We start from the raw sequence: 23,112 nt of genomic DNA, 5'->3' as shown, positions 1-23,112 counted from the left end.
CACAAGGTCTCATCAACGACATTTGCCATTCGGTTCCTGAAATTCTCAATAGACAGCCAACCTCCAACCATGCGTTTTAGTATCACCATGATCGGGCTCGCCAGCCTCGCCCTAAATTTTCTCCCTGTCCAGTCGGCAGCCCTTCCCAATGCTGACTTGGCTGGCCGTGCGGACGAGGCCGCGAGCCACCGCTACCGGTCCGATGCCGACGAGAACTCTGCTATGCATCGCTACCGGTCTGATGAGGACGAACATTCAGCCAACCATCGCTACCGGTCAGATGAGGACGAGCACGCAGCCAACCATCGTTATAGGTCTGACGAGGACGAGCATTCCGCCAACCATCGTTATCGATCTGACGAGACGAGCACTCGGCCAGCCATCATTATTGGTCTGAAGCAAACGAAAATTAAGCCAACCGTCGGTGTCTATTTGACGATGACGAGCATACCGCCAGCCATCCTGATCGATCTGATGCGGACACGAAGTGAGTCGAGAGTGTGCACGTCTTATCACCACTCGCCTGCGGATTATGGAAGGTTTACATTAACTCACCTGGATAACTATCTTGTCCACAACATGTTGTACAGGGGCGCCCTCTTCGAGCCTATGGATTTCTTGCCATTACATAGCCGTACGAATACATATATACATATATATTGGAACTCAGTATCGTAGCCAGGATCCTCAATGATTTTAATCTGCGCGTCCATGGATTGTGCCCAGCCTCTTCGAATCTGTACGTCTGTAAATAGAAGTAGCATTACGATGATCACCCTCAGTCTGAACAACAACATTTTATAAAGCTGTTCGTCCTCAGATAGACGAGGGGGCAAAGGATACGGGCTAGGCATGAGACATGATCCCTCTTCAGTGTACATTTACAAAAACTCGTCCGGCATCGGGGTGAGCGTCTCGTTGTTAGTCGCACACATAGCCGGATGATCCTCCGGAAGCGTCACAATATCAACCATCTTGACGTCGCAGCACTATCGCCAAATCAGAATCACCTCTACTATTGGTTACGGTGTTTCACTGACGTGGTGTACCACATTCCCTGTCCTCGGATCCTTCGCCTCAAAGTACATGACTCCGATCTCGTCGACTGTGGTTTGGAATGGAATTGTGACGTTCACGCACAGCTGCCCCGAGGGTTGGATGCGCACATCCTGCAAGATGGTGAAGGGGAAGCCGTCTCGATTAATTGGCACCCTCTGTCGCGTGTAGAGGGCGGTCATTAGGTCTCCAGGATGGCCGGAGAAAGAGGGGAAACTGCGAGAGCGGCGGGTATATATCTCGGGGTTATGCAGTATCTCCCCTATAGTGGTGTGTATCAACATACGAGGCTGATGGGCAGAGTATAGAGAAATATGTACCGCATAAAGGCTTGTACCTCTCCGTCGGGAGCTGAGCCGTTTTGCCTGGACCACGGGTCATCCGTGGGAACTGGATGTGGAAGCCAGCATGCGCAGCGGATGTGAGGTCGATGCTAAGGACGAGAGCAAGCAGAAAGGTGACTCCGGTCATGATTGATAGCAGTCAGGAGCAGCACGGCGTGGGGAGCAAGTGTAAGATGAAGTCTGAGAGGTTCAGAGTTCGGACCCTTCAATGCTACCAGAAGGAGCTGAAACGGCCTGTGATACTATACCTTACCATAGTCAGGCAGTTGGATCGTCTTAGATAATACCGTACACGTAGATCGCGGCTTACCGAGCCTGTATCATCTATTAGGTAGATAATGATGGCGGGGCCCCTAGACCATGCACTAAAGGCCGGGGTTCTAATCTACCTACCCAGCCCTAGGTAGCGCCCCCACTTTAAGCATTTAGACGATCCGTCCCCGCTGCCGTGCCGAGTATCTGATTCAATGTTTATGCATTGTAACCCTACTATCGTCCAGACGTCATGCAGTTCCACTCTCAGGCATTCCTTGCTCTCACCCATGACGTCCCTCCATCCTCCTTGCTCGCTCTACTCTGCTCTGCGACCGTCTCTAGACATGCCCATATCCAAAGCAAAACCCAGCTCAACTCGCTATGCATCCCTGCCGCGAGAAGACGAGGATCAAGGCTCCAGCGCAGCTGGTGCAAAGCGCTCCTCATCCGAGGACGACCACTTTGTCCCTTTGCTGCAAGCCTCGGACAACCCTTCTGACCTCGCGCCCTCCAAGCCCTCCCAGCTACCAAAGCTTATCATCTACGTTTCCTTCGCCTTAGCCCTGCAATCCAGGGTCAACATTGCACGTCTTCCTACTACACTATCGAAATACCGAGTCTATTCCTTCTCTGCCTCTGGACTTGGAGATCTCCCTTATGGCGATGCTAGACTTGTATTGGACGGGGCAGCGGAATTCCTCCCCCCTGTTCAGGTCTATCGCCACTCTTGGCCAGATAGGGTATTACGGGTGAGCCGAAAGCTGAGAGACGCTGTGTGGAGTTAAGGTGTGCAGGTCTATATCACTGTCGAGGTTCGTATTCCCCACTTCCTCGTTTGCCATTGCCTTTTTAAACTATCCACCTCTCCTCCGATCTCTAGCTGATGGAAGAGAAGGATTCGACAATAATGCGCTTCCCCGTTCCGTTCACTGGCGTCAATGCCTGCGCGCTCTCCTAGTGGCCGCCTCCCGAGTTCTCTGCGCGTGCCAAGGACCTCACGACGAAAGGAAATATAACGGAACTTGAAGTGTGGCAGCTTATTGCGCCCTCTGCGACCGTCTCTTCGAGCATAGACCAGCTGGACTATAACACATTATCGTATTCGTCTTTGCCCGTTCGCGGTGAATGCTCGGCGTGCTAGACCTGACACGCAAGCCAAACAGCACAACCGTGGAGTTTGCCTGCCCCAGCAGTGCGGACACTCTGGTGGTGGAGCTCCGGTGCCAGCGGGTGGCTTGCCATGTGAGCTATCTACAGAATGATAGAGCGCCGAACTTCGGGTTTGAGTTGGTAAGAAGGGCGAATCAGTCGGTAGAATAGCCATGTCACGCATATTCGATCTTATTGTTCTTGTAGAATGAGCCTTGTTGCTACATATCTCTGGTGACTCTTCGAAATAGTGATCATTTCCAGCCAAAGTACGCTCAAATGCGACGATAAGTGTTTTCACACATACGAAACCGATCATGAGTCGTGTATGGTGGCTGGCGGGGTGAAATTGACAGAACAAGAGATATCTAATTGGATCAGGTCGTAACGCGCCCAGGTGCTTAGGTAGCAGCCTAGGTCCTTATGAGTCACGCCACGTGCAACGTTATGCGGTCTCCAAATCTTCCGCGGCTCATCCGTGCCTACCATACCAGAGGTGTACAAGGCTTCAGCCCTCTTTTGCTCCCCCCTGTACGGAAATCTCAGCGCAGAAATAGTCCGCACGCAGTCGAATCAAGACAAAGTACAAGCCCAACGCTTCGATGAGGCTAGGATGGCCACTCCACTCGACGCCGCCTCGATTGCCCGTCTCTCCCTGCACGACCCCGCCCACTTCAACATACAGCACTCTCAGACCTCGCACCGGCTGGTACTGCTGCAGCACTGGAACATTCCCACTGAATTGAAAGTGCTGGAACTAGGATGTGGACAGGGAGACTGTACCACTGTCCTTGCCTCTGCCGTGGGCGAGAAGGGGAGGGTGGTGGCGGTTGACCCGGCGGACTTGGATTATGGTCAGTCCCCTCGCCTGTCTTGCCCTCCTGCCCGTCAAGCAGCAAGCTAATAGCTCCAGCAGGTTCCCCGTATACTCTCGGCCAAGCACAGGATCACATCTCACAAGGTCCGCTAGGGAAGCGAATCACTTGGATCCAACAACCCCCTCTGGACTACCTGTCCTCACTCCCGTCATCGCTTGCCAATCAACATCAGATCTTCGATGCAGCAGTGCTCGCCCACAGCCTATGGTACTTTGCCTCACCTTCACTTATCCTGTCTACCTTCCGTGCGCTCAAGCAGCATAGCAAGCGTCTCCTTCTTGCGGAGTGGTCGTTGGTAGCAACGCATCCGTCTGCCCAGCCTCACTTATTAGCTGCACTCGCACAGGCAGCGCTGGAGTGCCGTAAGACCAGCAGCGAGTCAAACGTCCGAACAGTGCTAGGGCCGAAACAGCTTACCCAGCTAGCCCTGGCTGCCGGGTGGCAGCTGGAGACTGAAACTCGCGTCCAAGGCGGGGAGGGTTTGTTGGACGGGCAGTGGGAAGTCGCTGCTTGTCTTTCCCCGTCATTCGCAAGCGAAATAGAGGAACGGGTAAAGGACGAGAGGGAACGGGCGGTGGTTCTGGCATTGCGTGATGCATGTGAGGCGAGCCTGCAAGGTATACCGGGGGGTCGAAAAGGAGTTAGAGCTATGGACGTCTGGGTGTCTAGTTTTGTTTGATTGGACGAGCTAGGCGTGTAATAGCCTTTCTAGACCTGGTTTTCACACCTTTGCTACTTAGGATCTTCTTTGTACAGACGCTTTGCTACCATTCTGTGGAAGACTACCTGGGATATCGCTGATATTCAAAACCGTACTTACTTACATGCCCCGTATCTGACATGCAGCCTGGGCGAGCATCATGCCGCCGGAAATTGGTTTGTTGATTATTCCTTTCCGTGTCTATCAAACGTTTCTTGGTCAAGTCCAGTGCTTTTTTGCGCTCGGATAGGCTCATTCTGTACCATTGTAACGATAATCTTACTGACGGGCTTTGGGAGGAGAGACTGGTTCGGCTATTGGAGATAACTTTGCCTGGCCCTTGAAGTTTTTTGTGCTTCTACTAGAAGACATGCTGTCTGTACCAATTTGCCACAGTAAGTAGTGCCTGGGTTCGAAGGAACAGCACGTTGCCATGCGTGATTTGGCCCTTTTTATCCCCCGTGACTCGTTAGACTGAAACCGAGTGTCTTATCCTCTTATTCGTCCTTTTTATGGAGTTCGAGGCGGTTGGCAACTTGGATACAATAGGGTTAGCCGAAATAATGGTCGAACCAATGCCATCGGCAAATGCTGATCAAATGTACTTGACTGATGTTTGCCCTACAGAGCTCGATTGGTTCAAACAAATGTGCATATGGCTTCTGCGTCTCAAACTCTAGCATGAAACCTTAAAGGCAAGAAACTTGAGTGAGTCCAAGCATACATCTGAGCCTCCCATTCCTTCTATCTGTTCTACCAACGCTTATCCTACTTCTCCGCCAAAACAAACATCTCCCCAAACCACCCATACGCCCGATTCAGCCGCCGACCAAACTGCCTCGCAACATTGAACGCCAGCTTCGGTTTCGGATGGGGCTCGTGGAACTGGATTTTGCGCTCGACGTTCAGCTTCGTCGGCGTGAACTGCCACACCGAGCCGTACAGCTTCATCACCGTGAATCCCACGGAGGTCATCGCGTGCAGGAAGTCATTCCAGGGGACTTCGCCCGGCGTGGAGTTTAGGTTGGGGTTGAAGAAGAGAGATCGGAAGACTTTGTGGGCGCGCGCGTCGACGGCGAAGGTTGGTTGCTCGTCGCTTTGGAGGGAGGGGTTTGATAGTGGTGTTGTCAGGGAGTTGTCTGCAGTGGAGTGTTGCGGCTGTCCTCGGGTTTTGATCTTTGCCGCCGGCTCCTTGGTGGCGAGGGAGTGTCCTGAGATGCCCGAGTAGATTCTTGAGATTGGTTGATATGAGGCGTAGAGGTGGGCGTCCCTGTTAACCTGGTTCTGATCCTGATCCGGTGTTGATGCCGCGGGCTCAGGCGCTTTCTCCCGCGGGACATATTCGGGCGTCCGCTGCAAGATCCGGCCTTGCTCAAAGAGATTTCCAAGTGCAGTGCCTCTAAGGCCCGCGCCCTTGGCCACCATGACGCGATCAACATCGGCCCAGAATGCATCCAAATTCTCTTCGGCACTACGCAGTGCCTCGACGTTCTGTTCACTGCGGCGCCGCTCGATGGGGTATGCAAACTTGCCCCCGGTTGGATTGGCAAGTTCGACGGCCCTGCGTAGAGCGTTGTCGTTGAGTCCATCCAATATCTTCTTCATAGGCTCTCCGCGCCGATAATATTCTGCATTGAACTCGTCCTTGCGATCGGCAATGTCGGTCTCGAAGGTCTGAAACCAAGGCTTGTACAGGCCCAGCTGCCTGGAGCACTGGGCGAGGATAGACAGATCGCCGAGCATCTTCATAAGATAAGGGGTCAGCAAGTCGCGCGCGGAGCGCTCCTTGTCCATCAGACGGTCGAGTTCGTCCATGATCAAAGGCAAGCTCGTGAGGAAGAGATCGTTTCCATCTTCTGACAGAGTGTGGATGATCCAAATGAACTTCTTCTGAGCATCATTTGGCTTTGTCCCGGTGTATCCCATGTCGGGATAACCTTCGTAGAATCTCATCTCGTCAAGATAAAACTCCCGGACGGATGGCGAGGAAAGAATGGCATTCTTCAGGCGCGCGATCGGCACTTTGGCAGCCCTGTACAGAAAATACTGAAAGACAAGTAGGGCCTCGTGGAAATCCTTGGGGAGGTCTTCCAAAGGCGAAATGACGTCGGCGTACTGCTTCTGCAGAGCAACTAACCTGTCGGCCTGCTGTGCCAGCTCCGAATAGATCTCCAGATAAAGGTAGGAGTCTGCAAGGAGGATGGGGACAATCTCAGCCCATATAGACGATTTCCGGCGTGAGTTAGGCGGCCCCCCGAGGCTACGCATATATCGATCCACCTCATCCATGCGCTCTTTCCGGCCCAGAATTTCCGCGGCAAAGTAACCGGGATCTTCGCGCAGGTGCCAGACGTGGTCCTCTGTGGCGGATGCTAGGGCATCAAGCAAGCCCTTGACCAGTTCAAAGTCGAGTTTTGCCGGTACTTGGTACAGGGCTTCGGCGACCCTGGCAGCCAAGGAGTCAAAGCCCGTGATCTCGCTCGCGTGTTTCAGCTGCGGCTCCGGGACGATAGGGAAGGCAGTTGTCATGTCTGAGAGCGTAATCTCGTGCAGGATTTCCTTGCAGCAGTCCACCAGGAACTCCAGCAAGCGCTCCTGGGCACTCAAGACAAGAAGCCCGTCGCCGGGCTGAGGTTGCTTCTGCGTATGCAGCCAGTCAAAGGCGTCTGGCTCATCATCCCACGACACCAGCTTGCCGTACTCGTGAGAGTTGTCGGTCATACCATTCATGATCATGGTATACTCGTTCAGGAAGCAAGGGACGATAGCCCCCGTGACAATGCCCAGATGCATGGCGTCGTTATCGGCAGCGGCGAAATAGGACGGCGGATGGCGGCCACGGGCGTTGAGTAACAGCAAGAGGCGCCTGGTGTCGGACAAGTCTTCCTGGTTGATATAAGGCCACAAGAAGTAGTCGTCACGCCCAATGTCTCGTTCTGTGTTCTGCTGCCGCCAGAAGCAGTCGAAATCGGGGCGGTGGGTGGTTGCCATGTCCGGCCAGGCATTGAGCAAAACTCTGAGCCTCTGCTGACGCGTCTTCTTGGCCCACCGTTTTTGAAGTGTTGCTTCATGACGCTGGATAATGGCGTGCAGGGTTTCGTACAAGGTGAAGATCTTGCTGGACCGGTCGGTGGCCTCCTCGCGCGCAGACTTGGCGCTCCTCATCTTGGGAACAGGAAGACCGCTTGACTCCCCAATCTGTTCGAACATGGCGTCGTAGTCGTACTCCATGTTAAACAGGCTTTTTCTTTTCGTTGATTGATTAGGACTATGAGGATGCAATGGATGGGAATGAATGTTTTTGCAGGGAACGATGCATCACCTCACATCCCCGCGCACTGGTCACGTGTTTCGCTTAGTAGGTATACCTATACACCTCTTCCATCCCAACTATTCACCCTCACAATGCACTGGCAACCTGCTGGGTCATGCAAAACACTGTTGCCCTATCTAGAAAGGTTTCTCAACTTGTGTCTTCCGATTGTTCGCCTGGTAAGAGGAGTACCGTAGGTATGGCATGATCACCCACAGCGAAATATATCTCCCACATTGACGGCAGAGACAATGCAAGATCATTAGACGACGCTCAGACAAGAAAACTCCCATAGTATACTTGAGTAAAGAGTGCTCTTCTCTGTTGCAGCTTTACAAAGTCAATCGGGTCTAACTCGTGGCAATGCTATTTACACTCAGTAGAACAAAGCCCAGAGCAGCTCAGCTTAAGCTCCCCCACAAGCGCAAGACAAAATCAACTCGCTGCTCCGAGACAACCAACTGCGCAGGAATAGTGTGAAATCCAATGCTGTTGGACTCGAGGACATGGAGAAACGCAAGATGTGTCCTCTCCCACTCGGCCCAGCTCCTGGGGATCAACCGGGTTCCATCATCGACCAGCCATTCTTGATGCGGAGGGCAAACGACAACCAGCGACTCTCTCAGGCGATCTCTCAGGTAGTGCCATTCCGGCGAGGCTTCGAGGGCTTTGTACGCGTCTGGAGGGCCGTATTGCATGGCGTAAGCGATGGGATCAGCCCCGGACCGGTCGCACAGGACTCGATCGGTAGGAGTTTTACTCTCCTCGTCGTACTGGGCGGACAGAATCAGCTGCTGGAGCTCGAGTGCTCGTTCCGGGATGTAGTTGATATCGTCACGCGTGAAGTTGTGCTGTTGCAGGACATTCCGCGCCACTTCGGTGATGGGACGCAGACGCAGACTCGGGTCTTCGCGGGAAAAGGCGTCTTGCAAGGCGTGCAGCAGGGTGGTCTTGCCGGTGCACTGGGCGCCAATGATGTAGAGAGATCGCGACGACATCATAGTTGAGAGGATACAGAAGAATATGAATGACTTCGTTGATGAGCGTTGGTTAGGTCCAAGGAGGGGTGAAGCGGACCCCCCTGGCTCCTACCCCTGCTACAGGCAGCCAACCCCGGCGCACCACGTCGCTCGCGCCTGCCAACAGACATGACACAAACGATTGGTGCAGTTTGACACCCCCGCTCGATCCTAACCTCGATCCCACTCGGATGAAATCTCACAGAACTGGGCTCGTGGTCCCCACCTCAGTGCTGCTGCCTCGCATCCCACCATGGCCAAGGTCCCTCAAAAACCGAGCGTATTCTCTTGCATCCTTCAGTCTGAGTTCCCTACAAGCGATGACAGCTGGAAGTATGAGGTGCCGAATCTCCCGCCTCCCCAGGCGACCAATCCCGGTCGGTGGATGAAATCCCTGGAGCTGGTCTCCAACTCGGTCGTCCGCAAGCTGGAGCTCAGATTCAGCAAAATCGACCCCAATCGCGCGATAAATGGTATTGCCATTGACCGTCTGGTGCGCTTCTCCTTTGCTGATTTCCGCCTCGGCCAGTTTGAGGACGACAAGTGGCAGAGTTTCACGGCCCGAGAGTCGGCGGACTACCTGGTCCGGCTGCTGAGCCAGGGGGTCACCCTGAATGGGACTCTTTACAGCTTTTACGGGCACAGTTCCAGTCAGCTGAGATCGCGATCCTGCTATCTACTGCAGGGGTCGAAACAGGAGGTCGCGCAGCTGGTAGAATCGCTGGGGGACTTCTCCAAGATGAAGACGGTGGCCAAGAAGGCAAAGCGAATTGGACTTCTCTTTTCTTCCTGCAATGCCCTATTGCAAGTCCCAGTGAAGCGGTACGAGGACATCGATGACATCGAGAGGGCAGGATACAACTTCACCGACGGATGTGGGCTGATCGGTCCCCATGCCGCCAGTCTCCTGTCCCAGAAACTGTCCATCGTCATCCGCAACACCCGCTATCATCCTTCAGTCTACCAGATTCGTTTCAAGGGCTACAAGGGCGTGGTGTGTCTGGAGCCTCAGATGCCCAAGCAGCAGTGGTTCCAATTCCGCCATTCGATGCGCAAGTTCTCGGGCACGACAGACCCATCCTTTGCTGCCGTCGAGTACTCCAAGGTTAATGGCCCCAAATCTGATAACTTCCCAATGCTGACTAGATAGCCCTATACGTATGCCTATTTGAATGATGATATCGTTCTGCTGCTGAGCGCCCTCGGCATTGCGACCGATGTCTTCCTGCAGAAGCAAAAGGCTCACTTCGACCGGTTGCGGCAAGCCCTTGCGAATCCCCTGATCGCCTTCAACGTTCTGTGTTCGCTGGATCGATTCGACCTTGCTGAGCGAGTGGTGCTGGAGGGGATAGAGCAAGTGTCAAGCCAACTGCGCAGTTTGATTTCGACCGAGTTCAAGAAGATGCTGAACAAGCGCGAGACCCAACGATGTCGGATCCTCGTACCGGAGTCTCGCCTTCTGTTCGGTATCTGTGACCCCCGCGAAGTCTTAGAGGAGGGAGAGTGCTTCCTGAGTGTGACGGACGACCGCAAAGGACACCCCGTCATTATCACAGGCTGCGAGGTTCTCGTCACTCGAAATCCGTGCCTTCATCCGGGAGACCTGCGCAAGCTCAGAGCTGTGAATCGTCCAGAACTGGCCCATCTCAAGGACTGTGTGGTCTTCTCGGTCAAGGGCAATCGGCCAGCAGCAGACCAGATGTCCGGGGGTGACCTGGATGGCGATACCTGTAAGACACCGGCATTGCCCTGTTGCTAGGAAGGCATCAACTGACGATAGAATAGTCTTTGTCTGCTGGGACCCAGACATCATCCCATCGACCATATCGGAAGCAGCGCAGTATCCGCCCGGTCGGCCACCCGTCCTCTTTGACAAGATCACCGTGGATGACCGGATTGGGTATTTCGCCCGGTATAACAGCATGAGCCTGGGGCGCATCAAGAATCTCTTCCTGGATTGGGCCATTCGCTGTCCCAATGGTGCACTGAGCAGCGAGTGCCAGGAGCTCAACCGGCTTCACTCGCTGTGTGTCGATGGAAATCGGATCAAGGTTCCTGACCGGTTGGCCAAATTACCACCGCTTAAGGAAGGGGCCAGCGACTCGTTTGTCCTGCATGTTCTCCATCAGGAGGCAGAGAAGGAATCTCGACAGGCCCTGACTTCCCGTTCTACCCTGGGAGAAACGGACACTCGCGGACTGATCGAGGTTATCCTGTGCGAGCCTCGCAACTGCTCTGAGTTCCGCATGATTCAACTCGTGCACGAATGGTGTCGGCGGTCCGGCGAGGCAGAGATTCAAGAATTCATAGAGTACTTTGACTTTGCTGCACTGACGATCGAACAGCAGCACTGGCTCCTGCATGAGCTGCCTCCAACAATGGACCTCCCAGCCCTCGTTCTGAACGGGCTTCTCACCTCGGAGATCCTCCAAGAGCACGAACTGTCACCCTTTCACTTGGATTACCCTGGTATGCGATGGAAACGCATATTCTCCACCCAAAACCGACTAGGCAATCTATTCGAAGTTTTGGAAACGTCATTTGCGCACTTTCATCGGAAATTGCTCGTGCTACGAATCCACGAACGATTCAGCATTGCCATCTATATCCCACAGCAGTTAGCCATCGACGAAGAAGCAATGGTCGGGGGGAGGGTAGTGGTGTTCGCCTTTCCCCATACACAACACCAGGGCCACGCTCGCGGGCGCATGCTTTTCACAAGCCCCGAGTATCGGCTCCTGTTGAGCCACACGACGTTGCAGCTATACAACCGCCATCAACAAGACACCTTTGTCTGGATTGGGCAACCGGGGAGGAATGACGCTTCGTTTCGACAGGTCAAAGGAAGAGCAAACCGGGATCGCCATCATCACCAGACCGTGCTTGACGGAATCAATCACGATTGGGCTGCAAGTGTTGCCCTCAATCGGTTCAGTCAGCATATTCGCACCCAGATCGGTCAAGTGCGGCGGAATGGCATTACAGCTGCTGTAGGTATTCCACTGTAAAGTAAGAAGCTTAATTGACGCGGTATAGGAGCTCTATGTGATCAGCAATGCGGATGTCCATTCCTTCCAGGCCTTGGATTTGTGGCTGCGCAGCGTCGACTCTCTAGAGACTCTGCCTCTATTCGAAAGGGTGCCTCCTCCATTGGTAGTTCCCCAGCCTTCAAATGCGGACTTTTCGTCACAACCGGAGAACATACGAGCACTGCTTAAGGTAGGCGACCTCTCGCAATTGGATCAAATCTCAATGCAGACCAATATCGTCCCGGTCCTCCAGTTTTGCTATCAACACGGTGATCGTGATTTTCCTGCAAAGATATATCGCCATTATCTGCAGTCGGCAAGTGCCGTGGATGCATGGCTTGCACCGAAAGAGCTCCTCGAGGGACTGCTCCAGGGCTTGCACTACACCCCTGAGAACGTCGTTTTCTTTGCGCTACTCAGCCCATGGGAGGATAATCTGCCAGACAGGGTCCGCAGAATCCTCAAGCCGCATACCCCCCGCTTGCTGGAGTCGGTCCTGCAGTCAACTGCTACGATAGGGGACTTCGCTATAAAGGCCCTTAGTACCATGATGAGAGAGGCTAGTAGCCTGTCTTTTGCCACTTTCTGCGCTCTGGTCGAGAAGGCATGCGCATTGCTTCGATCACCGGGCGGAATGCTGGACGTTTGCCTGGAATGTCTCCAACCGGCCGGGGAAAAGCTGCTCGGGGGCACCATGTCAGCCAAGGAGTACTTCACACGGAATATCTTTGGGATTGGCATTGATCACAACGAAGAGGCGTGTGCTGCTAGAGCCCCGCGGGGCGACCGGTGGATATTTGAGCCAGTCGACATTGGTCTTGCCTATCCTATCCTGACTAGCAACAGACGCCTCGACGCTCCTGCATTAGACCGTCTGGCTGGCGGGGATCACGTCCGGTTCGAACTCGCTCGATACCCCGAGAACGTGTTCCTAACAGAGCATCCAAGCTTCGATGCCGTTGTCAAGTCTGCCCAGCTGGGGACAGTCTCTTTCGAATGCGTGTCGTACCCTCCTGATTACGTCGCCTCCGCTCAGTGGCGGATGAAGCATTGTGGCTCTTTAGTAACCACCAAGGCAATGCTCGATGCCCTTGTCACCATCATGGAAGACACGACCAGCGCCTGCGCGTTATATCCGTTGCTGATTGACGGCGATTGGGAGGACTGCCAACGAAAAGATACATCGTTTGAACTGGGTGATCACCTCAACGAGGCCCAGGCCCAAGCAGTCAAGACGTCCCTGGAGTCTCGCTTGACCTGCATCTGGGGTCCTCCAGGGACCGGGAAAACCCACACTGTTGCGACCATTTTGCAGGAGCTGCTGCACAGAAGACCAGAGGAGCGCATCCTTGTGACTGCCCCAACCCATAACGCTGTCGATAATATCTTGAAGATGTACCTAGGGCTGACAGGACAAGACGGGGTGAAGCCGCTGCGTGTTTCGACCAACGTAAGTGACTCACGATGAAAATTGAGTGTCGCTTAAACCATTTCTCACTCACGATTCGGTTCGTAGATTCGCAAAGTGTCCCCCGATCTAATAAAATATACATGCGACGGCATGGAACGCAACGGTGCTAACTCCAGATCAGATGGGAAGCGTCTCGCCGTTGAGCGTATCCAGCAGGCGCGGCTTATTTTCACGACATGCGCTGGGGCGGGACTCGGTCTTCTACGCCCGGAGAAATTCGAGATTGTTCTCATTGACGAGTCCTCCCAGCAGAGTGAGCCCATGTCTCTCATTCCGTTAGCCAAGGGTTGTCAACGAGCCATTCTGGTCGGAGACCACGTCCAGCTCCGCGGGACAGTAGGCACGTATGCCAAAACCATGAGCTTGGATGTCTCTTTGTTTGAGCGCCTTTACACAGGGAATTATAAGGTGAGCAAGGTGATGCTTAATGTCCAGTACCGGATGCATCCGCAAATCTGTGAGTTCCCGTCTCGCGAGTTCTATGATGACAGGCTGCGGGCGGATGATTCATGCAATGATCGGCCTTTGCCTGCAAGTAATTTCCCGTGGCCAAACAAACACACCGACCGCAATGCAAACTTGACGCGGTGCGTCTTGGTTCCCTGTATTGGATCCGAGGATGTCGGACATCAGTCTAAGGGCAATGCCACCCAGGCAGAGTTATGCAAGAAGGTGTATCAACTGCTAACCCCGTCGGGGTCAACGGCACCATCCGTCGCAATCCTCACCCCATACACCCGGCAGGTCAAGCTGCTCCAGTCCTGCCTTCCCAGCACCGCCACCGTTTCCAGCATCGACGGGTTCCAAGGCCGGGAAGCGGACATCGTTATCTATGTTACTGTCCGCTGCAACCCGCATGGCGAGATTGGGTTTCTGAGCGATCTGAGGCGGCTGAATGTGGTCTTGACACGAGCGAAGGCAGGCCTGATAGTTATAGGGTGTCCAAGAACGTTGACGCAGAGGACAGTGTCTAGTCTGGATGGTGCAGGTCTAGATTCAAGGGGAGCTGGAGAGGATGGAAAAGATCAAACGATTGATCGGGAGAGTGGACCGGTTTGGAGGCGCTTGGTGCAGTCCCTAGCCAAAGTCGAGATAGCGTAGATACTGGTAAATCAGCTCTCTTGGAGGATGACTCGTTCTAGGTAGGTAAATAATCGGAAATTGAATGGGTACTCGGGTATCCGGGTGTGCGGGCATCCGTCGAGCACGGTGGTCTGGACCACCAAGAAGCCTCCCTCTACTCCATATACGGAATAATGAATGATGAATAACCATTAAATTGCTGGTCTGGACGTGATAAGGTTACACCAAGCAATGCCCCGCAGTTTGACGTCTCCCCACGCTGACAGAACGACAACTGCACCGACTATAAATATATGTCATATGTCATTGCTGGCTGAGCCCTGCTCTGGCATCTGTAATGTTTCTTCGACTTGGCAGCTTACGGGCCATTTCCAAGAAAGCAACAATCTCATCTACTCGCTACATTATTCGTTACTCAACCATGGCCCCGCTCACCCTCTACAGCTGGCCAACCCCAAATGGCATCAAGGCATCGATCACGCTCGAAGAGCTGGGCATAGAGTACAAAATTGAACCTGTCAACATTGCTACCAATATCCAGAAAGAAGAGTAATTCACACGCCATGCCCGCGACTAAGGAGGAATACTGCTAACTAATTCGTCATCAAGCTGGTACCTAAAAATCAACCCTAACGGTCGCATTCCAGCCCTGCTAGACGGAGACCAACGCGTCTTTGAAAGCGGGGCGATCCTGCTATATCTCGCCGAGAAGTATGACCTGCAGCGGCAGATCAGCTATGCGCAGGGCTCGTCGGAGTACGTCGAACAGCTGTCCTGGCTGATGTTTCAGATGGGAGGGCTCGGGCCGATGATGGGTACGTGCTTTCCTTCTGTATAGTAAATATGTTTTGGTCTGCTGTGCCGGCTAACAGTCATCACCTCGCAAGGCCAAGCAGAGCACTTCCGGCTCTTTGCCAACACCCGCTCCGACTACGGAATCAAACGATATGTCGACGAGACAAAACGGCTGTATTCGGTGCTCGACTCCCGGCTGAAGGAGAGCGCGTATCTCGCCGGTGCTAAGTACACCATCGCCGACATTGCCAACTACTCCTGGGTGCAGATTGGGCCGGCTGCTCTTGAGCTTGATCTATCACAGTGGCCCAGCTTGCACAGATGGACGGCAGAGGTCAAGCAACGTGCAGCAGTCCAAAGGGGGATGAGGATACCAGAGACGGGGACAACGCCTGAGCAGATGGCTGAGCGGTTCAAGGAGATGCGGGCGAAGATTGATGCTATGGGTAACACAGATAATCATTGATTAAGTTGCGACGAGAAAAAAGTTGCCAACTTTTGATATTATGTATCAGAATGACATATATGATTATTATTTTACAGGGTTAAATACATCGTCCGACCAAAATCACTGGTGCTCGGTAACCCTGCTCCCAACCGTATCCGCTTGAATCTCATCCTCCTCAATTTCCCGATCCTGCGGCGCCCCAGAATACGGCGCAAATTTGCTCCTCCTCCTTAGCTTCTCGCCGTAGAGATAAAACGCCACGGGGATGGGAACAAGGCATGCGGCCACGCAGCCCAGCAACGTCGATGCCCATTGCACGCCCATATTTTCAAACATTTGCCGCGAGAAGAGTGGGAAGCTGGCTGCAACGAGGGAGCGGCAAAAGGTGTTGGCGGCGATGGCGGAGGCGGCGCTAAACACTCAAGTTAATAGGGCTGGGAGTGATGATGGGAACTGGACGGGATACTCACAACATCAGGTACGTATCAATCAGATAGTTAAACAGCTGGATGAAGATGACCAACAGACCGAAACCCGTAAACAGTCCGCTCAGCGTGGGGACAATCCAGTGCACAGTCCCCGAGAAGCCCGTCCATCCAAACCAGAACAGGCCGGCGGCGAACAAGACTCCTCCCAGAATCACCGGCGGACAGCGCCACTCTGGGATCGGGACGCCCCCGTTCGCCTCCAGTTTGCGCTGGTAGCCCTTGTTCGAGACGATGATGTAGAGTGCCGCGATGAGCAAGCCAACCACCATCCCAAAAAGCGGGAGACCGCTAACGCCCGCGTTCATCCCGTACACGCCCTGGAAGACGACGGTGTATGCGGTGAGGAAGCAGTAGAGAAGGCCATAGATGAAGCTAAGGTAGATGGTGACAGCAAGGATGAGAGGTTCGCCAAAGAGCAGGCGGAGCGGGCGCGAGAAGTTCTTCACCATGAGCTCGCGGAAGTCGATTTCAATTTCTTCCTGTTTGGCGTGAATGCCCCAGTTCTTGGTGCAGCGGCGGAGCTCAGCGGCCTTATGGGTAAGAATCACGGGCGGGTATGTCTCCTTGAGGAAGAGAAGGTTTAGTACAAATGCAAAGTAGCCCATGAAGGCAGGGATGTATGCTGTCCAGCGCCAGCCGAGATAGGACATGTTAATAAAGCCCCCAATGAACGGGGCAAGAAGGGGGCCGAGGAAGACAGTGCCGGAGAAGCAGGCGATGGCAACACCGCGTGTTTGGTTATTGTAGAGTTCCGCGAATACCGCTGCGACAACGGCGAGGGGCGAACTGCCAAAGATTCCGCAGAAGAAGCGGCAGATCATTAATGTTTGGATGTCTTTGGCTACTGCCACAGCTGTGTTGAAGATACCAAAGCCTAACATGGCGATGATAATGCCGGGGCGACGGCCGCTGAGTTCGGATAGGGGGGCCCAAACAAGCGGACCAGATGCGTAGCCGATGATGTACATGGTGCTGGACAGGACAGCAACCTCCAGACCAACATTGAAGTAGGAGGAAACATTCCTTGACGAAGCGCTAAAGATGGCCGAGTCAAAAGTAGAGCAGATACTGGTGAAGGCGAGGATCACGCTAATGTAGAGCCTGCAGAGGTCTGTTAAATTGGCAACTACTTGCGATATGGCCAAGGGAACCACCTACTTTGTCCTCAAGGGCCAATTCTGGGGATACAAGGGATCCTCAGGCCCATCAAACTCAACAACAAACTCCTCCCGGTTTGGCAGCTGCGGCGGGTACGGCTTCCCTGCGCCAAACGGGGGCAGCGATCGCTTCGACCCCCGCGACTTGACGCTCTCGCCGACCGTCTCAGAATGCTGCAGCCGCTGCGTTTCGATCCGGCTCAAGGCCTGGGAGAGTCGTGTTCTCTGGCGCTCAAGATCGACCTCGGTCGTCCGCGACTGCAGTCGGCCGACTTGCGGCTCGTAGTCGACGGAGGTGCTCGACCCCGTCGACGAGTCCAGGCTCGCTCGGGAATTGTCGAATTTTTCATCGTGGTTGCGACGTTGGGACTCGGCGTCATCGACCAGGTGGCGGTCGTCCACGATTTTCTCGGCGCCCATGGTCGGCTGGCGTGCGTCTGGTGATGCCACGCTTCGAGATGCGCTACAGGTGCAGGCGGGTTTGAAAAATTCAGATGGCCCAGACACTGATAATAAGGGGAATCCACCGCTAATAATAAATGAATCATCTGAGAATCAGGCTGAAAAGAAAAGATCGTCGAGCAGCCCAGGTGGGGGCAAAGGGGCGCTGGATCCGAGTTAACCGTTCTGGCCCACACAAGACCGGCTGCCGGTTTATGGTGCAACTGCCGATTTGTTGTTCCCAAGCTGCTCGATCTCGACAGTTTGGATGCTGCAAATGAATGGCAGGGAGCCTCAGACTTGCGGTGACAACCTCCACATGTGAAGAAGTGGCTGAGTTTGCACTATATCGCGATTGCACATGGTTTCTCGCCAGGAATCCTCTGCCTAAGGATACTGAGTAGTAATCGACTTCACGTGCAAGCCGCTTGCTTCTAGAAACATCCTGATAGTTTTCTCCTTGCATGATTCATGCAATTACCTGTGGGTGGTGGTGACATCCACTTGACGGCAGCAGCGGTGACGTCATGCTTGCGGCCAAGCTTTTTCTTGGCTTTGGGAGAAGTACAACCGCTTACAGTAAAAAGCGCAGATGTGGGAACTATATAGTCCATAATACCCAATGGGCCACGTGCTAAGTGATTGCGAAGCTTAATATCAAAGCAGATTGCTAACTGAAGATACTGTGATTTTACTAGCTGTGTGATTGGTCAAGGCCGCTTGTTACCACCTTACATACATCCAGCGCAACAAGTAAAGTATATATTATAAGAAACCCGAGATTACAAAATGTCACAAGGAGGGAAAAGGTAGCTGTGGAAATGGCAGTGACCAACTGTCACATTTGGAGTCGGAGAAGGGACCCGGCGGGCCAGGATAGAAGGTAGGGCATGCTCCTTCAGCTACGCATGTCCAACCCCCCGATCGTGGTTGCAATGGTTAGCAAGCGACTACTTGACGAGCCCTAATTGGACTCGCAGCTCCTCCGTCGCTTGTCGTGTTGAATTTGCCTCGTCCATCAGATGTCATGCATTTGGCTGGGACCAAGAACGGTTGCTACTCTATTGTTGGCTCTAGAAAACACACCACGAGTAGTCCGGTTCACTAAGCGTGTCTTCTTTGGGTAAGGAATGCGCATTACTAACAGAGGATAAGGCAAAGGTTCATCTAGTCCAGCATCGAATCTTCCAGAGTCGAGGGCTGGGGAAGCAGTTACTCACGTCTGGGGAAGAGACAGTTACATGGCTGTCCACACAATCGGAGAGTGGTCATGGTCACGCTGGACTTGCTTCCTTGCTTAGAAATCAGCAACGTAAAAAACACAGACTTGCATGAAATAGAGCACTTGATTCAAGTTCATTCCTGAATATGCAGGTGGCGTTGCGACCTCCCAGCAGACTATAACAAACTAGCTCGCGCATTCCTTCCACATCAATAGCCGAGTCCAGACTCCAGGCCTTCTCGCCATCCACAACATGGTGGAAATGTCATTATCCCTACATTCTCCGATCATGCCTGCTGACTTCCCGGTGCCGAAAGGCCAGACTTTGAGGGACTCAAGCCAGGGGCTTGTTCGAGGCTCCTGAAGAGCACTGGCCGCTTGCCCCTCTTAAGACGCATGCTGTTCATAAGAGTCTGCAGATCCGGGGGAAATCTAGTAACTTTGTCGGTTACTCTATTCGACGATCGGCCCTTCCTTCGTCACCCTGGCACTCGACGGCAGTCATGTCTGAAACAAAGGAAGCCTTTATCAAGGAGAGCGTACTTATCACTGAAGACTCTGATATAGTGGAAAAAGCAGCGCCACCCAGACGAAAACAAACATGGCGACGGTACCTCTGGGACACATTTGATAAACCACCCAAGGAGCGCAGGCTTCTGTTCAAGCTTGATGCTGCGCTGTTGACATTTGCATCACTGGGTAGGTCATGATTTTCTACAGCATCTATGTTGTTCAGTACACTGACTATCTTACTACTAGGATACTTTGTCAAAACGCTCGACCAGAATAACATCAATAGCGCATTTGTGTCTGGAATGTACGAGTCCATCCAAGGCTGCATACAACCAAGTAAACTTAGGGTTAACGACTTGTATTAGGAAGGAGGATCTCGGACTCTATAAGAATGAACTAAACTACATGCAAGCCTGTTGGACCGTGGGATATGCCATCGGTGAAATCCCCAGCAACTTGCTGCTCACGCGCATTCGACCACGATACTGGCTGCCCGCTATGGAGGTGCGTATACTGCGCTCTCCCCAATTTACGTGTTGTGTCGCTTATCCTTGTTCGTGACCAAGATTCTATGGACGATTCTCACATTCTCCCTATCGCGATGCCACACGCCAACACAAATCTATATTCTCCGATTCTTCATCGGTAAAGGCATTCCGACTTCCTACTCATCTCCCTCCCCCCTTTCCGTCTCGAGTCCTGATTATACCTGCACAGATCTCAGGATATACTGAAACTAACCGACTCTTTCCCTTTACAGGGCTCTCCGAAAGCACCTTCTACCCCGGAATGCAATACATCATCGGCTCCTGGTACCGAAAAGACGAGCTCGCAAAGCGCTCCTGTATCTTTCAAGCAAGCGGTGCCATTGCAAGTATGCTCTCCGGATGTCTAATGGTCGGCGCTTATAAACTGGATGGTGTCGGGGGGTATAAAGGGTGGCAGTGGTGTGTACATTTCTTCTATTCCCAGAGGAGGGAAAGGCAAACATTCGCTTTGCCTGCTACGGTCTGACTTTCCTACAGGCTATTCCTACTCGATGGCATGATCTCGCTCCCGGTGGGGATCCTGGGATTCTTCTTGCTGCCGGATGTACCGGAGATTGCTAGTCCGCGGTTTTTGAGTCAAGAGGTTCGTTCATGAGCGATTCTGCACTGTCGTATGGCGAATCGCTAATATTGTTTTCTTTCAGGAAGTCGCCCTGGCGCAAAAGAGAATGAAGCTTGAGGGTCGCAAAGACAGAGAACCCTTCTCAAAGGCAAAAATGAAGAGGATATTCTCCTCATGGCATCTCCCGCTGCTCGTGGTAATGTACATGTGAGTTTTCCTTTTTCGCCATCTATCTCAGGTCAGGTCACCAGACACTAACGAGTCTGGGTGATGAAAGAGCGTTCAGCTGCGCGACACCCTCTCAACCGGTCTTCCAACAGTATGTTATGTGAATCCAACTCTGGGTTGTTTTCGTGGAGCGGATAGCATGGTCTAATGGGATAGGGACATAGATACCTGAAAGCATCCACCAGTCCCACGTACTCGGTGCCGGAAATCAATATTTATCCCTCGGCAACGTCCGCGGTTCAAGTGGTAACAACACTGGCCTACGCCTGTGCGTATAATCCATAGTCCACATACCGGCTCTTAAATATTCCCTCCACAAACACCGATTCTAATCAAACATTCTCGCAACAGGGCTTTCTGACTCTCTCTTTGGTGGACGGCGCTGGCCTCCAATCCTCTTCGGCGGAGTATGTCATGATTTCCCTACCCTAGTACAAACCCAAGCGCAGTAGAATAATAACAACGAGAATAGATAATAGATCTCGCATGCAGCATCCCCCTCTCCACCTGGACAATCTCCGCCCCAGGGAAATGGACATGCTGGATCCTCTGGGGCGCGGGCTACGGGCTAAGCGGCCTTTGTCTCACGTACGTTCACACCTGCATGGTTCATCGCGTTTTCCCTGTACCCCACCTGCATCTAGCCCTCTCTCTAACTCTGCAATGCCACAGCTGGGCCCAGGAAATCTGCTCCGCCGACAACGAAGAGCGCGCGCTCGTCGTCGCCGCGATGAATACCAGCGCCCACGTCGTCGGGGCATGGTTGCCGCTGATTGTGTGGCAGCAGGTCGATGCGCCGGAGTATTGCCGTGGGTATATCAGTAGTGCGGGGATGGCGGTGGTGTTGGTCTGTATGGTTGGGATCGTGAGGGGTATGGAGAGGAGGGAGGCGGGAGGTGGTGAGCAGAATAAGGATGGGGTTGAGGAGGTGGTCCCTGGCCCCTAAAGCATTATTAGCGTATTCTTAGCGTATTCGCGGACCCTCTTTTTCCGACTAGGTACGCAATCACGATGTTGCCTCCCCAGCCGGCTTGTTATAAGGCCATTGCCAGGAAGTATAATTTACTACACAGAATATTTGGAAGCATGGAAGCCCATTTTATGACTAAAGATAGTTTTCTTTCTCATCACCTAATGTAACGTCGCGGCGGCAACCCAACGCCCTGTATACCGGATCTCCAAGCTCCTCAGCGCAGGATAGAAAGCACCCGTCGTTACTAGAACAAAATAGTCTCCCACATAGCCACTGTGCTGGCCGATGATTTTAGCACACGGTCTTGTGTACTGTTTTGATTCCACCGTCAGTACCAGGTACACACGCCGTAAGTGACAATAAACGGAAGACGGGAGCAAGCAAAGTTGATAGTAGTGGTTTTGACTCACCCAAACCTGGTTCATGCCGATAAACGAGCACCTAAACGCAATAGTCAAGGTCCCCAGGCCCGCAACACCAAGAGGCAACTGGCGCGGATCCTGCCAACCATCAAAGTTGTACCCGCCCAGCCTCGGCCGGAACCCGTAGTGCTCAATCGCCAGGATGAGGCCAAACGAGACAGTCCAGTAGCCGAGCAGAATGAGGAAGTTGTTCAGGATCTCTTCAAGGACATGGCGCCCGCTCCAGGCGGCGCCCAAGATGCTGACGGCCATGATCAAGTTCCAGATAATGCGCGGGATGGCCATGAAGAAGGGATCCCAGATTTGGATAGAGAGGGTTTACGAGTATAGCACACCAACAAGATTGGAAACTGGAACGGGTCAGTGAGCTACGCGTGGGAGGTTGATGCGTTTTGAACATACGGAATGACAGTGCGTAGCAGACGCCTGCAAACTTGGCCCAGCTAGACGGGCACATTGTCGCAATCATCAGCGCCCATACGCCTTGTATCGTTGTAAATGACTGCCATTTCGTCGACTCCCTGAATAATGCCACCGTAGTAGACACCCAAAATGCCGACAAAGATACAAAATAATAAATAATAACTAAAACTATTTAATATTATATAAAATAGTTATTTAAACACATAGCTAAATTGAATCTTTATAAAGCGCCTAATATAACTTTATTATATCCTGTTAAAGCACCTGCTTTATAGCCTTATATTATTTAATATGACCGTAGTCCCTTTTTAGCTTAGCATCATAGCATCCGCTATAATCGGGCGGAATAACTCCATAATCCGGGGATAACATGGTATTCCTTCAAACGGTATCATAACAAGGATTCATTGGCTAACAGAGCCCCGCGCTGGCCGCGTCCTCTGATAATCACTAACCTAAACTTAGAATAATGGGCTTTTTTTACTACCTTACGGAGCTTAATCATTACATTATAAATATAAAGATATATATTATTACATGAAAGATTAATTAATTAAAAATTAGCCTAAAACCCCTCATACTAGCTAATAATTTA

The 23,112-nt window shown here is 52.8% G+C and overlaps 10 protein-coding genes across 10 annotated transcripts; 5 read left to right on the top strand and 5 right to left on the bottom strand.

Annotated features, from left to right (window-relative positions):
- Positions 1 to 87: 87 nt before the first annotated feature.
- On the top strand, positions 88 to 550 carry BDW74DRAFT_184212 (uncharacterized protein; the record flags this gene model as incomplete). The annotated part of the gene is made up of 2 exons (XM_073730747.1): positions 88 to 487; positions 540 to 550. The coding sequence occupies 2 exons, from the start codon at positions 88 to 90 to the stop codon at positions 548 to 550; spliced, it is 411 nt and encodes a 136-aa protein (XP_073577662.1).
- A 331-nt stretch (positions 551 to 881) lies between these two features.
- Positions 882 to 1,527, bottom strand: BDW74DRAFT_184211 (uncharacterized protein; the record flags this gene model as incomplete). Its single annotated transcript, XM_073730746.1, has 3 exons — positions 882 to 989; positions 1,041 to 1,318; positions 1,377 to 1,527. 3 exons carry the CDS (start codon positions 1,525 to 1,527, stop codon positions 882 to 884), a joined length of 537 nt encoding a protein of 178 aa, XP_073577661.1.
- Positions 1,528 to 3,310: 1,783 nt separating this feature from the next.
- Positions 3,311 to 4,797, top strand: BDW74DRAFT_164224 (class I SAM-dependent methyltransferase). The gene is made up of 2 exons (XM_073726227.1): positions 3,311 to 3,658; positions 3,721 to 4,797. Exons 1-2 carry the CDS (start codon positions 3,418 to 3,420, stop codon positions 4,359 to 4,361), a joined length of 882 nt encoding a protein of 293 aa, XP_073577660.1. The 5' UTR covers positions 3,311 to 3,417; the 3' UTR covers positions 4,362 to 4,797.
- Positions 4,798 to 5,016: 219 nt separating this feature from the next.
- On the bottom strand, positions 5,017 to 7,590 carry BDW74DRAFT_164223 (uncharacterized protein). The gene has a single exon (XM_073726226.1). The coding sequence runs from the start codon at positions 7,545 to 7,547 to the stop codon at positions 5,151 to 5,153; it is 2,397 nt and encodes a 798-aa protein (XP_073577659.1). The 5' UTR covers positions 7,548 to 7,590; the 3' UTR covers positions 5,017 to 5,150.
- Positions 7,591 to 7,619: 29 nt separating this feature from the next.
- Positions 7,620 to 8,729, bottom strand: BDW74DRAFT_164222 (ATP/GTP-binding protein). Its single transcript, XM_073726225.1, has one exon. It carries the CDS (start codon positions 8,694 to 8,696, stop codon positions 8,097 to 8,099), a length of 600 nt encoding a protein of 199 aa, XP_073577658.1. The 5' UTR covers positions 8,697 to 8,729; the 3' UTR covers positions 7,620 to 8,096.
- A 272-nt stretch (positions 8,730 to 9,001) lies between these two features.
- BDW74DRAFT_120518 (RNA dependent RNA polymerase) lies at positions 9,002 to 11,844 on the top strand. The gene is made up of 3 exons (XM_073722000.1): positions 9,002 to 9,819; positions 9,865 to 10,444; positions 10,500 to 11,844. Exons 1-3 carry the CDS (start codon positions 9,100 to 9,102, stop codon positions 11,720 to 11,722), a joined length of 2,523 nt encoding a protein of 840 aa, XP_073577657.1. The 5' UTR covers positions 9,002 to 9,099; the 3' UTR covers positions 11,723 to 11,844.
- A 2,796-nt stretch (positions 11,845 to 14,640) lies between these two features.
- Positions 14,641 to 15,626, top strand: BDW74DRAFT_120504 (glutathione S-transferase family protein). The gene is made up of 3 exons (XM_073721999.1): positions 14,641 to 14,846; positions 14,907 to 15,112; positions 15,185 to 15,626. The coding sequence occupies exons 1-3, from the start codon at positions 14,719 to 14,721 to the stop codon at positions 15,556 to 15,558; spliced, it is 708 nt and encodes a 235-aa protein (XP_073577656.1). The 5' UTR covers positions 14,641 to 14,718; the 3' UTR covers positions 15,559 to 15,626.
- A 1-nt stretch (position 15,627) lies between these two features.
- BDW74DRAFT_120500 (MFS transporter) lies at positions 15,628 to 17,926 on the bottom strand. The gene is made up of 3 exons (XM_073721998.1): positions 17,187 to 17,926; positions 16,011 to 17,129; positions 15,628 to 15,952 (listed from the first exon to the last, which is right to left on the bottom strand). The coding sequence occupies exons 1-3, from the start codon at positions 17,603 to 17,605 to the stop codon at positions 15,661 to 15,663; spliced, it is 1,830 nt and encodes a 609-aa protein (XP_073577655.1). The 5' UTR covers positions 17,606 to 17,926; the 3' UTR covers positions 15,628 to 15,660.
- Positions 17,927 to 19,351: 1,425 nt separating this feature from the next.
- Positions 19,352 to 21,645, top strand: BDW74DRAFT_184204 (uncharacterized protein; the record flags this gene model as incomplete). Its single annotated transcript, XM_073730745.1, has 12 exons — positions 19,352 to 19,547; positions 19,608 to 19,665; positions 19,727 to 19,865; positions 19,928 to 20,006; positions 20,122 to 20,308; positions 20,387 to 20,492; positions 20,554 to 20,667; positions 20,749 to 20,790; positions 20,856 to 20,967; positions 21,051 to 21,106; positions 21,172 to 21,287; positions 21,372 to 21,645. The coding sequence occupies 12 exons, from the start codon at positions 19,352 to 19,354 to the stop codon at positions 21,643 to 21,645; spliced, it is 1,479 nt and encodes a 492-aa protein (XP_073577654.1).
- Positions 21,646 to 21,830: 185 nt separating this feature from the next.
- On the bottom strand, positions 21,831 to 22,379 carry BDW74DRAFT_184203 (uncharacterized protein; the record flags this gene model as incomplete). Its single annotated transcript, XM_073730744.1, has 2 exons — positions 21,831 to 21,983; positions 22,083 to 22,379. The coding sequence occupies 2 exons, from the start codon at positions 22,377 to 22,379 to the stop codon at positions 21,831 to 21,833; spliced, it is 450 nt and encodes a 149-aa protein (XP_073577653.1).
- Between the last annotated feature and the right edge of the window lie 733 nt (positions 22,380 to 23,112).

Source organism: Aspergillus multicolor (genome assembly GCF_047715735.1).
Source record: "Aspergillus multicolor strain CBS 133.54 unplaced genomic scaffold BDW74scaffold_58, whole genome shotgun sequence".
NCBI lineage: Eukaryota > Fungi > Ascomycota > Eurotiomycetes > Eurotiales > Aspergillaceae > Aspergillus > Aspergillus multicolor.
This window is presented reverse-complemented; position numbering and strand designations above follow the sequence as displayed.

Excerpts from the sequence above, each read along its gene's own strand:
- BDW74DRAFT_164224 (XM_073726227.1), top strand. The coding sequence starts at position 3,418 with ATGGCCACTCCACTCGACGCCGCCTCGATTGCCCGTCTCTCCCTGCAC. Across the intron at positions 3,659-3,720 it reads CCCGGCGGACTTGGATTATG|GTTCCCCGTATACTCTCGGC; the intron begins GTCAGTCCCCTC and ends TAGCTCCAGCAG.
- BDW74DRAFT_164223 (XM_073726226.1), bottom strand. The coding sequence starts at position 7,547 with ATGAGGAGCGCCAAGTCTGCGCGCGAGGAGGCCACCGACCGGTCCAGC.
- BDW74DRAFT_164222 (XM_073726225.1), bottom strand. The coding sequence starts at position 8,696 with ATGATGTCGTCGCGATCTCTCTACATCATTGGCGCCCAGTGCACCGGC.
- BDW74DRAFT_120518 (XM_073722000.1), top strand. The coding sequence starts at position 9,100 with ATGAAATCCCTGGAGCTGGTCTCCAACTCGGTCGTCCGCAAGCTGGAG. Across the intron at positions 9,820-9,864 it reads CTGCCGTCGAGTACTCCAAG|CCCTATACGTATGCCTATTT; the intron begins GTTAATGGCCCC and ends CTGACTAGATAG. Across the intron at positions 10,445-10,499 it reads TGACCTGGATGGCGATACCT|TCTTTGTCTGCTGGGACCCA; the intron begins GTAAGACACCGG and ends ACGATAGAATAG.
- BDW74DRAFT_120504 (XM_073721999.1), top strand. The coding sequence starts at position 14,719 with ATGGCCCCGCTCACCCTCTACAGCTGGCCAACCCCAAATGGCATCAAG. Across the intron at positions 14,847-14,906 it reads ACCAATATCCAGAAAGAAGA|CTGGTACCTAAAAATCAACC; the intron begins GTAATTCACACG and ends TTCGTCATCAAG. Across the intron at positions 15,113-15,184 it reads AGGGCTCGGGCCGATGATGG|GCCAAGCAGAGCACTTCCGG; the intron begins GTACGTGCTTTC and ends TCACCTCGCAAG.
- BDW74DRAFT_120500 (XM_073721998.1), bottom strand. The coding sequence starts at position 17,605 with ATGGGCGCCGAGAAAATCGTGGACGACCGCCACCTGGTCGATGACGCC. Across the intron at positions 17,130-17,186 it reads AATTGGCCCTTGAGGACAAA|GCTCTACATTAGCGTGATCC; the intron begins GTAGGTGGTTCC and ends AGACCTCTGCAG. Across the intron at positions 15,953-16,010 it reads ATTGATACGTACCTGATGTT|CGCCGCCTCCGCCATCGCCG; the intron begins GTGAGTATCCCG and ends TTGAGTGTTTAG.